General features: G+C 43.9%; 1 protein-coding gene and 1 long non-coding RNA gene across 9 annotated transcripts in view; one reads left to right on the top strand and one right to left on the bottom strand.

Moving 5' to 3' along the window:
* Window positions 1-8,820, bottom strand: part of UBR4 (ubiquitin protein ligase E3 component n-recognin 4) — a 134,099-nt gene extending 125,279 nt beyond the window's left edge. For 7 of the 8 annotated variants that reach the window (XM_058718883.1, XM_058718888.1, XM_058718887.1 and 4 more), the window contains exons 1-2: window positions 8,606-8,820; window positions 31-128 (exon numbers count right to left, since the gene is read on the bottom strand). In XM_058718883.1, coding sequence (XP_058574866.1) covers window positions 31-128; window positions 8,606-8,781 — 274 coding nt within the window. In that variant the 5' untranslated portion in view covers window positions 8,782-8,820. The remainder of the gene's footprint in view (window positions 1-30; window positions 129-8,605) is intronic. The other variant, XM_058718892.1, reaches the window with a different exon arrangement.
* Window positions 8,821-8,899: 79 nt separating this feature from the next.
* On the top strand, window positions 8,900-9,772 carry LOC131505381 (uncharacterized). Its single transcript, XR_009258378.1, has 3 exons — window positions 8,900-9,096; window positions 9,420-9,591; window positions 9,662-9,772. It is a non-coding gene; the product is annotated as an uncharacterized LOC131505381 (long non-coding RNA).
* The last annotated feature ends 6,386 nt before the right edge of the window (window positions 9,773-16,158 follow it).

Below are 16,158 nucleotides of genomic sequence, written 5' to 3'. Positions count from 1 at the left end.
GGCAAGGAGTAACAAGAGTAGAATACTTACTGAGGCTGCAGACTGTTGTAATATAGTGTGTGGAAAGTGCAACAAAAGAGGAGTAGAAGGGCTCATACTGCTTCTCATGGTGCAGGATTTCGGATTCGCTGCAAAGAAAATAATTCAGCTAGCATTTATTTAGTGCTTCCTGTCTGCCAGATGCCCATCCCCTTTACAGGCATTGCCCTACTTCATCCTTACAGCAACCCTAGTTGAGAGGCACTGTTCCCATCCCTATATTCAAGATTGAGAAAGTGAAGCTTAGCAAATTAAAATCAAGCACCTTGCTCAAGGTGTCAGACTTAGTAAACAGCAATGGCTAAGAAGGAGGAAATATTTTCAAACTCACTTAGAATTTTAAAAACACAGGTAAAAACATAACAGGATGCCATTTTGTCCTGTATTACTGGTTGGCAAAGACCAAAACCTAATAATGGCATGTGTTGGCCAAAAGAGGGTAGACCAGCACACTCAAAATACTGTAGTGGGAACACAGGTCATGGTAACCCATTCTGAAGACCAAACAAGGCCAGTCCATAATACAAATAACTTAAAAAGAATAACAATGCAGGCAGAAATCACCTGATCAGTGCTAAAACCTAAAATTTACCAGGTCCAGAGTTCTCCTATCTCCACACCTCCCCACATCCCCAACCAGGACACAGCTAAATCACAACAAATTCAGGGATTTTAGCCACATCCCCTTATCTTTAGCTGAAGAAATATCCTCTTCTGTGAAAATCTAGGGTCCACCTAGGTCTTAAAGCCGTATACATTTATGTCATTCTATCAAATCAGATCCTAATCCACAACCCAAGAAACAAGAAGGCAATGAAAACAAAATAAAACAAAATGTTTCTTATTAAATGGAAAGAATAGAGGGCTGTGGCTAAACAGTTTTTTCAGTCAGTTAATTCTCCAATAAGAAGGATCACACTGGGAAGGGAAATGTACACAGTCAGGACTCTATCCACCTGCCAAATCAACACAGGAGCCAAAAAGACAAGTTCAACACTAGGGAGGTGCCAGGGCGAGTGATGAATCATCTCAAACAGCACTTAAGAGTCTGGCATTGCAAACACTCTATGTGGGGATTTATTGAGGATAAATGGTGATTTACCAAAGATCAGTTCCTTATCTTGGAATATCTTTCTTCACCAAGAAAAAATATTTATTGAGCACCTATGACGTGCAAGGATCTTCCTGCCCACCAAAGATCATTTCTATGATGGACAAAAAAAGAGGAAACAAAAACCTTTAAGCACCAAGTGACGCTCAAAGTTTCTGGTGACCATGACATTGGTACATGCTGGTATCCTACTCAGCATAAAACGCCCTACTAAATCCCCTACTTCTACCTCACATACTTAGTTCTTCCTTCATTTCCATCCTTACATTTTTTAAGTCATTGTTCTAAAGTTTTCCCACCCTGTAATTTGATGTATTTTACAGAGTCATTTACCCTCTCTGTTTTATTTCAAAAGTTCAGAGGTGTTCATCCCCATGTTTTTCAGCTGAGCGGGCTTACCAAAGCTAAAAGAAAAACTGCCCACCCAAAGGATGAACTTATTCTGTTTCTTTCATTCCCATTCAGATAAAGAAATAAATTCAATGGGGCGCCTGGGTGGCTCGGTCGGTTAAGCGTCCGACTTCGGCACAGGTCATGATCTCACGGTCCGTGAGTTCGAGCCCCGCGTCGGGCTCTGTGCTGACAGCTCAGAGCCTGGAGCCTGTTTCAGATTCTGTGTCTCCCTCTCTCTCTGCTTCTCCCCTGTTCATGCTCTGTCTCTCTCTGCCTCGAAAATAAATAAACGTTAAAAAAAAAAAAAAAATAGGGGCGCCTGGGTGGCTCAGTCGGTTGAGCGGCCGACTTCGGCTCAGGTCACGATCTCGTGGTCCGTGGGTTCGAGCCCCGTGTCAGGCTCTGTGCTGACAGCTCAGAGCCTGGAGCCTGTTTCAGATTCTGTGTCCCCCTCTCTCTGACCCTCCCCCGTTCATGCTCTGTCTCTCTCTGTGTCAAAAATAAATAAACGCTAAAAAAAAAAAAAAAAAAAAAAAGAAATTCAAAATAAGAGAATAAACTCGTATTTATTTAATTGCCTGGTTCAATGTTGCCCCATTGTGATTTAACCAACCTTCCTTCCTGCCCTAGAAATACACAACTGCCTTATTCCAATAAAGAAACAAGAATGCACTTTGAGGAAAGATGGACCCTGGCATAGAAAAAAATGGAGCACTCTCAAGCTCCGCTTACAATTTGCTTAGGGCAACTAAGGATAAACTAGGGGAAATTAATTTGAAAAGAAGAAGGGAGTAGACATGTGGACATGTGGCCCAAAGGACCATACCTCTTGATTTTAAAGAAACAAGTGTATACGAGTCACCTGATAAAGACTTGCTGCCTCCCTCATTCCCCAAGAATCTGAGACATCAAGACACCAGAGGATGCAAAGGAATGGAAAAAATGGAACAAAGGGCAAGAAGTTAGGTAGGAATGGGGAAGAATGAAGACCTGAACACAAATATAACAAAGAGAAAGAAAAATAAAATTATAGGTAAAAACATCTCTCTCCTCTGGGCCGTCAAGCTATCTTCCTGAAACATCTGCTTCTTCTAACAAACATTCCAACAGCAGCACTTGGGCTGAAAGACATGGAATGGGAAACATGTATATTCCATACAAAATAAATGTGAGGCAGAGTACAAAGGAAAACAGCAGCTACACAGCCAGGTCAGAGAAATCCAATTTGACATGTAAGTAAAAATGAACTGGCTTGGGTCTGGAAATATCTAGCTTTTTTTAGGAAAAGGTAGAAATCCAAGAGGACAAAATAAAAGACTAGGGATTCACCTCCCCTCTCCTAGATAACATACTATTTATATCTTTTTTGTAAACTCCCCAAACCCCTTTCCCTTCATCAGAATCATAAACCCCCAAGAACAGAATCCATTATGCTTGTTTATGACACTTACAATCAGGAAACAAATAAGCATAATGAATACATTGAAGAATAAAAACACTGGGGCACCTGGGTGGCTCAGTCTGTTGAAAGTCCGACTCTTTTTTTTTTTTTTTTTTTTTTCAACGTTTTTTATTTATTTTTGGGACAGAGAGAGACAGAGCATGAACGGGGGAGGGGCAGAGAGAGAGGGAGACACAGAATCGGAAACAGGCTCCAGGCTCCGAGCCATCAGCCCAGAGCCTGACGCGGGGCTCGAACTCACGGACCGCGAGATCGTGACCTGGCTGAAGTCGGACGCTTAACCGACTGCGCCACCCAGGCGCCCCTGAAGGTCCGACTCTTGATTCAGGCTCGGGTCATGATCCCAGAGTGATGGGATCCAGCCCCAGACCCCACGCTGAATGTGGAGCCTGCTTAAGATTCTCTGTCTCACTCCCTCTGCCCCCCTCCCCTGCTTGCACAAGCGTGCACAAGAAGTTTAAATTTCTTCAAAAAGAATAAAAGCATTAAAAAATATATGCTCACTGAACATCTGCTGTGTGTCACTAGTACTTAACACATGTTAACCAAAGAACTAAAAGCCTTCAGATACCTTCCTCACACTCTTGACAAACCTGTGGTGAATGTGACACTAAGACATGGAGACATTAACCAGCCATGAGGACTAATCGCACAATTTTGCTCTATCATTTGGTGGCAGGCTTTTTTTTCTCTCCCGTAGGTCAATCGTGAACTTCAGTCCTACTGCATGTAAATTCAAAAGATCATGACATTAATGTATCCTCTTCTCCCTTTCAAGATATTTAGGAAATGACAGAACATTATCTAATAGGGATGTTTGTAACAGCTTCTGCCTTCCCAAGTAGGTCTCTCTGGCCTAAATTTTATAGAACACCTGGGAGGCAGAGACAGAAAGAGATTTATCATTAAGGAGGCCAGAGGAGCCTAGGAAGGGCTGGCTCACGGGAAAGCGGCGTTTTCTTTTCTTTTCTTCTTCTTTTTTTTTTTTTGGTAATCAAGGGTCAGTGACAACTATGGTCACCAACATATCTTACACAGAGTTAAGAAAGGAATTCCGTATTTGATAGTACCTTAAAACATAAGGCTACATTCAGCAATTATCCTAATCAATCCCAAATATGGCATGTGTTCTAATGAGCCAGTTCTAGCTCCATTTCTGGTCTGGAAAAGTAAGAGCACTGAAAAGATTTTCAATCTTTACTACTAAAAGACATGCTAGCACAGACAGTAAAAATAAAAATCAACTCCTCTTTAAGTAAACTCAGATATGTTTTTCTTTTAAAAATCTAAGGATGCTTTTTTATAATTAAAAAAAAATTTTAACATTTATTTATTCTTGAGACAGAGAGAGACAGAGCATGAATGGGGAGTGTCAGAGAGAGAGGGAGACACAGAATCTGAAATAGGCTCCAGGCTCTGAGCTGTCAGCACAGAGCCCGACGCGGGGCTCGAACCCACGGACCGCGGGATCATGACCTGAGCTGAAGTCGGACGCTTGACCGAATGAGCCACCCAGGCGCCCCATATAACTTTTTAAATGTTTATTATTTTTGAAAGAGAGACAGAGTGTGAGTGGGGGGAGGGGCAGAGAGAGACACACACACAAAATGTGAAGCGGGGCTGCAGGCTGTCAGCACAGAACTGGACACAGGGTTGGAACTCAGCAACAGCGAGATCATGACCTGAGCCGAAGTCAGACACTCAATCGCCTGAGCCACCCAGGTACCCCTCAAAGGATACTTTTGAAAGTATGCTTCCAAGTTTACCCATGTGAATCTATTCCTCCTTTGTCTTACAGTTTGGCTACAAAATCAAACTTAATAAACAGGGCTAGACCTAGGAATTCTGTTTATCTTTTCTTCAAACCCAAAGTTCAAATGCAACTATAAAGGTATGAAAGAATAGAGACAACAAGTAGAATGGTAGGGCACAAAGGAGTCTCAGGGCAAGTTATCATCCCCAATGATCAAATGGGGAGGAATTCAATGAGCAGGCTGCCAGATAGGAAGGAAGAGCTGGCCTGATGGAGTCAGGACATCTAAAAGAGAAGCAGAGAGTAGCAGATTGCAACAGAAAAATAGAAGGTCCCCGGAGGCAAGGAAGAAAAACATGGCAGTCAAGACAATAGAAAGGGAACCACAGATGCAAGAGGCAAACCCAAAAGTAAAGTAGCAGCCTAGGCCGGTAAACCTTTGATTACCTACAAAACAAAGCCCACCACAGCATCTGTATGGTGCTGATCTGGTCCTATACTCGACAGCCGTAATCCTATATATAGGGAATACTTCCATAATTCTCTTTTTTTATTTTTTTAAAGTTTATTTATTTTTGAGAGAGAGAGACAGAGAGAGAGAGAGAGAGAGAGAGAGAGAGAGAGAGAGAGAACATGAGTAGGGAAGGTCAGAGAGAGAGGGAGACACAGAATCCGAAGCAGGCTCCAGGCTCCAAGCTGTCAGCACAGAGCCCGAGGCGGGGCTCAAACCCACAAACTGTGAGATCATGGCCTGAGCCGAAGTCAGACACTAAACTGACTGAGCCACCCAGGAGCCCCAATACTTCCATAATTCTTACATCTTCATTTCTTTTTTTTTTTTCTTGAGAGGTTAAAAAAAAAAAACTTTTGAGAAACAGAATAGCAAGGCACTAATTTTTGTGCTCTAAACCAGGGTTTGGCACTGTTTTCATAACAGCCCATATTTAAGAACGGTTTTTGCAATTTTTTTTATGACTGGGGAAAAAAATTTAAGGCTACTTTGTGACATGAAATATCATATGAAATGCACATTTCAGTGCCCATATATGAGATTTTGGAACACAGCCACACCCGTTCACTTACGTACTGTGTAAGGGTGCTTCTGCCATACAATGGCCGGGTTGACGACTCCACAGAGGAAATACAGCCTGCAAATATTTGCTCTCTGGCCCTTTACATAAAAAGTGTGTCAACCTCTGCTCTATACCAAACTGAACACTTGTACATTTGGTTGTTTTTTTAACTGTAAAGAACTTGTCAGCCAGGTATTTCTTCTGACAACTTTTCTTACGATCACAGGTTTCAAAATTAACCAAGCCACAAAAACCGGAACCAAGACTTCAGGGATCTTGCCTTACAATTAAAAATTCTGTTACTGGGGCGCCTGGGTGGCGCAGTCGGTTAAGCGTCCGACTTCAGCCAGGTCACGATCTCGCGGTCCGTGAGTTCGAGCCCCGCGTCAGGCTCTGGGCTGATGGCTCGGAGCCTGGAGCCTGTTTCCGATTCTGTGTCTCCCTCTCTCTCTGCCCCTCCCCCGTTCATGCTCTGTCTCTCTCTGTCCCAAAAATAAATAAAAAACGTTGGAAAAAAAAATTTGAAAAAAAAAAAAAAAAATTCTGTTACTAAAACGTCCATTAGTTTGGATTTGTTTTCTAAACCGTGAAGAGAGTTCTTACTAATGCCTACAAACACAGGCAACTCTAGGTCACCTTAGGGTGCAGGAGGGGGCCCTGTCCCTTATTTGGCAAAATTCAAACCCAGTTTGATATATTTGGTTTTGGCTCCTTCTACAAGCTGAACAGAGCTGTTAAACTGTTAGTTTCAAAAAGATGGGTCTGGAATACCGGATGAATGGGAGGGTGTCAACAAATGACTTTATAACCTACTCAACTCATGTTACAAAAACATAAAAGCAGGGGCGCCTGGCTGGCTCAGTGGGACACGCGACTGTGATCTCAGGGTTGTGAATTCAAGCCCCACATTGGGTGTGGAGATTACATAAAAATAAAATCTTTAAAAAACAAACAAACGGGGTGACTGGGTGGCTCAGTCGGTTAAGCATCCGACACTTGATCTTGGCTCAGGTCACGATCTCATGGTTCGGGAGTTCGAGCCCCCGGAAGGGCTCTGCACTGGCAATGCGAGGCCTGCCTGGGATTCTTTCTCTCCCTCTCTCTCTGCCCCTCCCCTGCTAGCACTCGCTCGCTCTCTCGCTCTCTCTCTCAAAATAAACATTTTTTAAAAATTAAAAAAAAAAAAAAAACACCATATGAAAAAAAGTTCTAAAGAGTAGAAACTTGTCCATTGTAAGTAACATTATGAGCATAATCAAGAAAAATGCTAACAAAGTAAATGTTTAAAACAGGTAAAAAAAGAAGCTATAGGAGTGCTTGGGTGACTCAGTTGGTTAAGCATTCGACTCTGGGTTTCAGCTCAGGTCATGAGCTCATGGTTCGTGAGTTCAAGCCCTGCATGGGGCTCTGTGCTGACAGTTCAAAGCCTGGAGCCTGTTTGGGATTCTAGGTCTCCCTCTCTCTCTGTGCCCCTCCCCCGCTCACGCCCTTGTGTTTCCTCTCTCTCTCTCTCTCTCTCTCTCTCTCTCTCTCTCTCTTTCAAACATAAATAAACATTAAAAAAAAAAAGAGGCTATATAACTTGAGAACAGTATCTTGATACTTGTTTACATCTTTAGAACATTCCTGGCTTAATAATTAGATAGGAAAATCCATCTGTAAAGTTAACTGTGAAATTACCAAACCCAGTCGCTATTTAAAAAACAAACAAGCAAACAAACAAAAAAAACCTGAGCCAAAAGCATCACAAACCTAACAACAGGCACTATAATAAACATTTTGTCAAGTCATGGGCCTCCCTTGAGTAATAAATAGCAATTTCTAACCTTCTGGGTCACAATAAGATATACCCTGGTTGGCAAGAAGCTAAAATGACCCAGTCAGCAACTGCAGATTGTTCTAGTAAGGTTTGGCTAGTAAAATAAAAGAAAGACTGCCTTTTTAAAAGCACGTCTACCATTAAACCAATGGAAGACTCCTCTGAACAAGGTTAAGTCAGGAAAACACAGGCATTCTGTTATCACGGCCTTGTACGAAGACAACTATCACGAACTAAGAACTTTGTACAAAATGACAAAACGATGTGATAAAGCAATACATAATCCCGTTTGTAATAAGGTCTGAAGATATTCTACTGCGAGAGCGCCCGCGCGAGAGCGAGGGCACTGTTTCCGTGGGAAAATGACCTCAGTCTAACCCAGAAATGTTTTCCATCAAAGACCGTTACGGTAGCAATACACAATAAGCGCAACCTGAAAAGAAAGTCATCAGTGGTCACTAGTGGCTTCAGTCACATTAACAGCACGTGCCCCCAGTGATTACAGCACCACGGAAAGACCGTTATTAAATCATGTGGCAGATCTCCAATTTAAACCCCAGGCTCCGCTCCGGCCCCGGGTAGGGGGATGAGGACGAGCTAGAAATGCAAACTCATCAGTGCTTTGACCTCAACACCTGGGGCAGCCCCGAGGACATTCCCCCAACAGCGCGAAACATCTCAAAGTCACTCCCAAACGGGTCCGACCACGCCCTCTCCAGAGGGCGTCCTCAAAAGTTTTGCTCGGAAGGGAAATCGAGGCACAGATAATTTACAAGGGCCGGCGGAAGGAGCCCTGGACAAGCCCTCATCTGCCTGGATCCGGGAGCCCCAAAGCCGCGGCTGGGGCGGGGGTCGCCAAGCTTCAAGAGGCGACCTGGGAAGCGGGTCCGGACGATCCGGCGCGTCCTCCCCTCCCCCTCCCGGCGCCCGCCTTGCCGGGGCCGCCGCCCGGTACCTCTCGATGACTGAGGCCACCAGCTGCGGCAACTCCTTCATCTCGAAGGCGGAATAGGACGCAGACAGCAGGGGCCGCACCGCCACCTCCCAGCCCGGGGTTGTGCTGGACCCCGTCGCCGGGGCCCCGGGCGCCGGCGCCGGCGCCGCCGCCTCATCGCCGCCGCTCGTCGCCATCTTCCGTCGTACTACTGCGGCTCCCTTCGGGGGCTTGCCACCGGCCCAGCGCCGCCTCCCGGGAGGGGGCGGAAATGACGCAATCGTCGCGTCAGACTGCGCGACGCAGTCGCCAGGCAAAACACGCGACGCGCAGGGCGGCCTCACTCTGCTCTCAGGAGAAGCTCGGCGCGGCGTGGAGGCGGGCTCGAGGAGCTGCGCCTGCGCAGGACGTACTGCTTTGAAGGAGGGCGGGGGAGCGTTAACCTCCGCGCCTGCGCGCTGGGAGTCGTTTCCCGAGGTAGGAGCAAGGCGGCTTCGCGGCATCCGGAAAAGGTGAGCTGGGGGTTTAGTTGAAGTTGGCAAGACCAGGGCAGCGCAGTAGACTATGCATCTGCGGATACGATGGTCCCGGCCCGAGATAGCTAAGGACCAGAGTCTAATCACTCACCCGCTTGCTCCCTCTCGAGTGACCCCCTTAATAGTGATACTACAGCACTTCGCACTCTAGACAACTTTCTACTCCCTACACCACGTCTCGCTATTGCAGTCACTAGTCTTACTTAATTCGCGCTCAGATCCCTTTTGCGTTCTGATTACCCTCACCAGTAGTATTACCAGCCAGCATTTACATCGGTCTTTGCAATTTGCCCCGGCAGGTTCTTTTTTCCTCATTTTTCTACTAGCAAACAAGGAACTTAAATTTTAATAACGGATTTTTGCCGATAGAGCTATCTGGGTTCAAGATCTAAGAGGGAAAAGCGGTTTGACCAGTTGGCTCCAGGAAAGGTATGCGTGCATTGAGGACATTCTTCGCGGGGGTGGAGGGGTGTCGGTGGACGGCATCGAGCTCTAGGCCCTGTGACCCACAGTCCGCCTAAATAAAGATCATCATCGCAAGAACTGTGGACGGTTTGAAGATCCTGAAGCCCTGAAATTCTTCCCCAAGTTTTGGAGGAGCTACTGTTGTTTTGGTGTAACTCTAGTAAATAAATTGGTACCTGATGATCAATCTGTACTTTCAGTAAGAAGGTAATTGATTGCATGTCAGGAAATAATAACAACAGCAGAGTTGGGTTTTTTTTTTTCTTTATTTTTGAGAGAGAGCACAAGCGGAGGTGGGGCAGAGAGAAAGAGGGAGAGAGGGAATTGCAAGCAGGCTCTGTGCAGACAGCATAGAGCCCCACACGGGGCTTGGTCCCACAAGTGGTGAGTTCATGACCTGAGCCAAAACCAAGGTGCCCCACAACAGCAGGTTTCTTAAACATAAAAATAAAAAAAAATAAAAAACAGAGAAAGAAACTTCTCCATAACATAGCAAATACTGCACTAGTTCAAGTTACTGAACCAGAGTCCTAAGGAAAAAGCTTGAAATTTTTTTTTCAGGCTTATTTACTTTTTTTTTTTTTTAACGTTTATTTATTTTTGAGACAGAGAGAGACTGAGCATGAACGGGGGAGGGTCAGAGAGAGGGAGACACAGAATCTGAAACGGGCTCCGGGCTCTGAGCTGTCAGCACAGAGCCCGACGTGGGGCTTGAACTCACGGACCGAGAGATCATGACCTGAGCCGAAGTCGGCCGCTTAACCGACTGAGCCACCCAGGCGCCCCTTATTTACTTATTTTGAGAGAGAGACAGCATGAGTAGGGGTGAGGGAGAGAGAGAGAGAGAGAGAGAAAATCCCAAGCAGGCTCCGCACCATCAGCACACAGCTCAACATGGGGTTCGAACCCATGAAACCTTGAGATCGTGACCCGAGCTGAAACCAAGAGTCAGACGCTTAACTGACTGAGCTATCCAGGTAGCTTGAAATTTTACCCCTTGGCTTGAAGTTTTAAAGTGGCTCTTGGGACATTAATTTCATTTTACCTGAAGTACAAAATTAACCTGCAGAGGTTCTCTTGGGGAGGTTTCAGGAAATAATAGAAGATCAAATGTTCCTGCTCTCCTCCTTCCCCCTCCAACTGCCGCTTGAAGGAGACATAGTAAAAAGATAAATGCAGACTATCACCGGGCAAGTTGCACCTGTACCTAAACTCACATTACTTTTTACTATCTCTGGCTCATCAATTTGGAGAAAGCACTCCAGTTTAAGATCTTTCTTTACAAGCAGCATATTAGTTTCAGTATTCAAGGTTTGTTCTTGTGTTGCTTCAAGGTTTGGAATGGCATCCACATTGTAAATTTAAGTAAGCTGTGCACCTAATGTGGGATTAAACTCAGGTCCGAGGGATCAAGAGTTGCTTGCTCTGCTAACCGAGCCAACCAGGTGCCCTTCCACATTCTAAATTTAGATAAGAAAGGAACACAGTAAATAGGGTACTAAAAGAGACTTCTATATGTAACACAAGCTTCCAATACTGTAGTCCAGAAAATAAGATAGAAACTGAACAGTAATTTTTATGAATTACTAACTGATTTAAAATATTAGTTTCCTTCTAATCCCAAGAGTCTGGGTAAGGAACTAAAATTTTAAAACTTGTAAAAGAGAGATATAGTCATGTTACAAAAATGCAGTGAAGGAAAAATTAAGCAGCCATGACAATAGTATTAATGTGGTAAGAATACAGACAGAAGAAGTGTGATGAAACCTGGGAAGTGGAAAAATATGGAAAACATAATATTCAATTGTATATTTATGATGTATACACATTAGCAGTTAAAAATACTTCAATCTGAAAACAATAAGAGGTCAGAGCGCCTGGGTGGCTCAGTCAGTTGAGCATCCAACTCTTGATTTCGGCTTAGGTCATGATCCCAGGGTCATGGGATCCAGCCCCGTGTCAGGCTCCATGCTGAGCGTGAAGCCAGCTTGAGTCTCTCTCTCCTGCCCCTTTCCCCTGCTCATGTGTGTGCCCTCTCTCGCATGCTCCCTCTCTCTCTCTCTCTCTTAAGAAATAAAATTCAGATTCCTTGGCTTCACTCAGAACTGCTAAATCAAAATCTTTAGTAATAAAAACAAGAGGTCACTGTCACTGCAGGAACCTCAAAGACAAGAGATCGTGGCATTTTTATTTCAAAAAAATTCCATCTGATAAGAGTTGCTTGAAAGAAATCCTAGTAGACATTGTGTGTTTAGAAATGATTACATTGGGGTGCCTGAGTGGCTCTGTCAGTAAGCGTCCGACTTCGGCTCAGGTCATGATCTCACAGTTGGTGAGTTCGAGCCCCGTGTCGGGCTCTGTGCTGACAGCTCGGAGCCTGGAGCCTTCTTTGGATTCTGTGTCTCCCTCTCTCTCTCTCTGCCCCTCCCCCACTTGCTCTCTCTCTCAAAAAATAATAATAATAAACATTTTTTAAAGAAATAATCACGTGAATAAGCTGCCAGTGTTAGCTCCCAGCAGCCATCAGAGGTGGCCAACAGAGGTCAATCTGTTCTTGGGCTTTTACAAAGTTATCAGAGCCAATAGTGCCTATTTTGTGGAAATTCCTAGTGCAAAACTGAATGCTGAACTGGAGAGCATCTCCTTTTTGGTAATTCACAATGAACAGAGTTGGTTTTTGTCTTTAGTATCATGAATATAAGGAAATAGATTAGAAGCCTAATTCAATTTAGTAATAAGATAGTCATTTGTAATCCACAAGTATTGATTATTTTTCCCATAATACTGCATTGTATATGGTATGAATTTAAAACAGCAGAAAATGTGCCTTGCAGCCTTCTTACTTTAAGAGAGAGGAGCAATCTTGGCAACTGTGCAGGGACTAGAATCCAATGTCAGTTTTACAGAATAGCAGGAAGCAAGACTTACAGGAAACTGAGGACTAAAAGAGCACAATTGAAATGGTTGAAATTATAATAAGGTGAATATCCAGATTTGCAACGCTGTTCTGAAAGCTTGACTGGCAAACTTCTACAGAATGAAGCTTAGATGGAGACACTAATTCAGCTTAACCCAAATAACTTATGTAAGATCACAAATATATCAGAAGAGTTTTCTTTCATAAAATGGTTTTTATATTCCTCAGACCTGCCATTGCCCATCTTTTAGGATTTGCACTCAGCAAAATTGTGGACTGTCACATTTAGAGACAGGAGGGATGAAGGATAAAGCAAATGTGGTAAAATGTTAACATTTGGGGAATCTGAGTGGAGGATATCTGAGGAATCTCTGTACTCTTCTTGTAACATTTCTGTAAGTCTGAAACTGCTTCAAAATACATTTTTTTTTTTAAAGTTTGTGAGTACTTTGCTTTATGATTAGAAAAACATGACTTAAGTATAATGATCTATGTGGCAGGTACTTAGCAGAAGGAAAGTCGTATACATAAAAATCTAGGAAAAGTGGAGTCAAGCGATTAAACTGTATCTTTTTTTTTTTTTTTTTTAATTTTTTTTTCAACGTTTTTTATTTATTTTTGGGACAGAGAGAGACAGAGCATGAACAGGGGAGGGGCAGAGAGAGAGGGAGACACAGAATCGGAAACAGGCTCCAGGCTCTGAGCCATCAGCCCAGAGCCTGACGCGGGGCTCGAACTCACGGACCGCGAGATCATGACCTGGCTGAAGTCGGACGCTTAACCGACTGTGCCACCCAGGCGCCCCTAAACTGTATCCTTTAGCACTACTGGGGGTGGGAGGGGGACAGGAGAGCTGCCCTGGTCAGAAGTGAATGTTCTTGGCAGAAGCACACTGACCATAAAGACCATGCAGAGAATATCACATCCTCTATTCTAACTGCAAAATAACCAGACTTACAATAGCATTTTAACTCATACAGGCTTTTTAAAAATAGGATACGCATTCCAACTGGCAGACATAAGCGTAACCCTACACTCTGGTTTATCACTCTTCTAGTCTAGCATATGGGATATACAACGTCACCAAAACCGTAAACCACTTATGTGAGTAAATGTGCCTTTGAAATGCTTAGTTTGCTTTACTGACTTTCACTCATTCCAATTGCATGTGAGGTGATAGACAAGAGTGTGCTTCCAGGGCACCTGGGTGGCTCATATGGTTAAGTGTCCAACTTAGGCTCAGGTCATGATCTCACGGTTCACGAGTTCAAGCCCCACATCAGGCTGTCTGCTGTCGGTGCAGAGCTCACATCAGATTCTCCATCTCCCTCTCTCTCTGCTGCTCCCCCACTCTCAAAAATAAACACTAAAAGAAAAAGTGTGCTTCCATACAAATTAGTGGCTATTTTATAAAGACCGCCCCCCCCCCCCAAATGTCATCAGTCTGTATACTGGGAAAGGCACCTTCCCAGTATCATGGATCAGAAATTTACATAAGCCTCAGTGCTAATAGAAAAATGGCTTCTTGGGCCTCCTGGGTGGCTCAGTCTGTTAAGCATCCGACTCTTGATTCCAGCTCAGGTCATGATCTCATGGTTCATGAGATCTGCACCGTCAGCACAGGGCCTGCTTGGGATTCTCTCTCTGCCCCTTCCATGCTCATGTTCTCTCTCTCTCTCTCTCTCTCTCTCTCTCTCTCTCAAAATAAAGAAAAATGGCTTCTTGGTTGGAGGTCAGTCTCAAGGTCACACTAATGCCTTCCGAGGAGGCGGGTGTGTGCACATCATTTACCTTATAAATCCTTACTGGAAAGATGGTCTAAATAATACAAAATAGACTTACCTGAAAGAGTATTCGATTGATCTCATAAAAATCTCTAATGGAATAACATTTAAGAATTTCAACCTTGTGGCCATTAAAAAAGGGTATGGGAAATCCATATTGCTAATATGGAAAGCTCTTCACGATACATTAAGTGATAAAATCAAGTTGCAGAACATTATGGAATCTGGAGAGGTATTTACCAAATTGTTCAGTGGTTACCTCTGGGGCACAGAATGGGGGAAGGCTTTGAGGGAGAGGCTCATCTTACAGTTTGGGGCATTAACTTTTTTCTCTTAGTCTTTTTTTTTATTTTTTATAAAGTTTATTTATTTTGAGAGAGAGCACAGAGTCGGGGAGGGGCAAAGAGAGAATCCCAGGCTGATAGCGCAGAACCTGACAGGGAGCTCGATCCCAAGAACCATGAGATCTTGACCTGAGCCAAAACCAAGAGTCGGACCCTTAATCCACTCTACCACCCAGGTGCACCTATTAAATAGTCTTAAAGTAGAGAACTTGGAGGGGTGCCTGGGTGGCTCGGTCAGTTAAAGCGTCCATCTCTTGGTTTTGTCTCAGGACATGATCTTGTTTCATGAGTTTGAGCACAAACCACCCCCCCCCCCCCAGCTCTGTGCTGCTAGCTTGGGATTCACTCTTTCCTCTCTCTGCCCCTCCCCCACTTGTGCGCACGCACGCGCACACTCTCTCGCTGTCTCTCTCTCTCTCTCTCTCTCACACACACACACACACACAAATAAAGCAAAAATTTTAAAAACATGGAGAGCAAAATTGAAGCAGTTCATACAAAGTACCACTATGTCCTTCGTTATTGAAAGGTAGATGGTACCTCTGTTTACATTTTACAAACTTACAATAAAAGTGCACAGAACGTTGTCTACGTTCTTTTGATTATGCAGTAATTGTCAAGTTACGTCCAGCTTGGGGCTCAAACTCACAACCCCAAGATCAAGAGTCGCATTCTCTACCAGCTGAGCCAGCCAGGTGCCCCTCATCTGGCAAAAAATTTTTTAAAAAGGTTCTTCCCCTGAATGTTCTGATTCTGTAGTTAACTCATACTTTCCCCAATAACTGCAGAGTCAAAGGCTAGGGAAAAATTATAACAAAAGCCACAAATTTTACATTATTCCCTAAAGGGACTGACAATCACTAAATAACTAGCTGCAAAATCTTCCACCAAAGATCTTGAAAGTGATCAAATAAAATAAAATTTAAAAACCATTAAAAATGCTGAAGGACTTACTTCTTTAAGTGAAACATTGCAGGGGGCTCCCAATTAACCTAATTATTGAAGAGAGAGGAAGCAGACAGCTCAAGGGAAACCGCACAGAAAAAGAGGAAGACCAGAAAAATCAGAGCACTGAGGGGCAACAGTTTCAAATGCCACAGGTAGAGGCTGGGTGAAGCCAGTCCCAACCAAGCACAGCTTTAAGATGGTGAAAGGTAGGAAATGACAAGATGGACGCTGGAACATGCCATCAGCATCAGCCATTTCAAGCACTTGCTTTGCAATAACTTTAAGTAGAATGGTAATGATCAGAGCTGAAATACAGGGCATTTTATGAAACGGCAGATAAGCCCTCCCCTTAGCTTGCTCTTTCAGATTCTGGCACATATGTAGGTAAATAAAAACCAGAATCTAGCAGAGTTGGGGGTGCTGTGCAAACAGGGCAGGCACCAAGGCAGTAGCTAACGACGCAGCTTGCACACACATATATAGGGCAGTCAACATTCCAGCCGGCTCTCTCAAAACTAGGGCAGAATTTTTTTTTTTTTTTTTTTTTTTAATTTCTTTCCTTCTCCCAGGACACTTTAAA

This window comes from Neofelis nebulosa, chromosome 2, assembly GCF_028018385.1.
Source record: "Neofelis nebulosa isolate mNeoNeb1 chromosome 2, mNeoNeb1.pri, whole genome shotgun sequence".
NCBI lineage: Eukaryota > Metazoa > Chordata > Mammalia > Carnivora > Felidae > Neofelis > Neofelis nebulosa.
The sequence above is the reverse complement of the archived record's forward strand: the minus strand, read 5'-3'. Positions and strand labels throughout refer to the sequence as shown.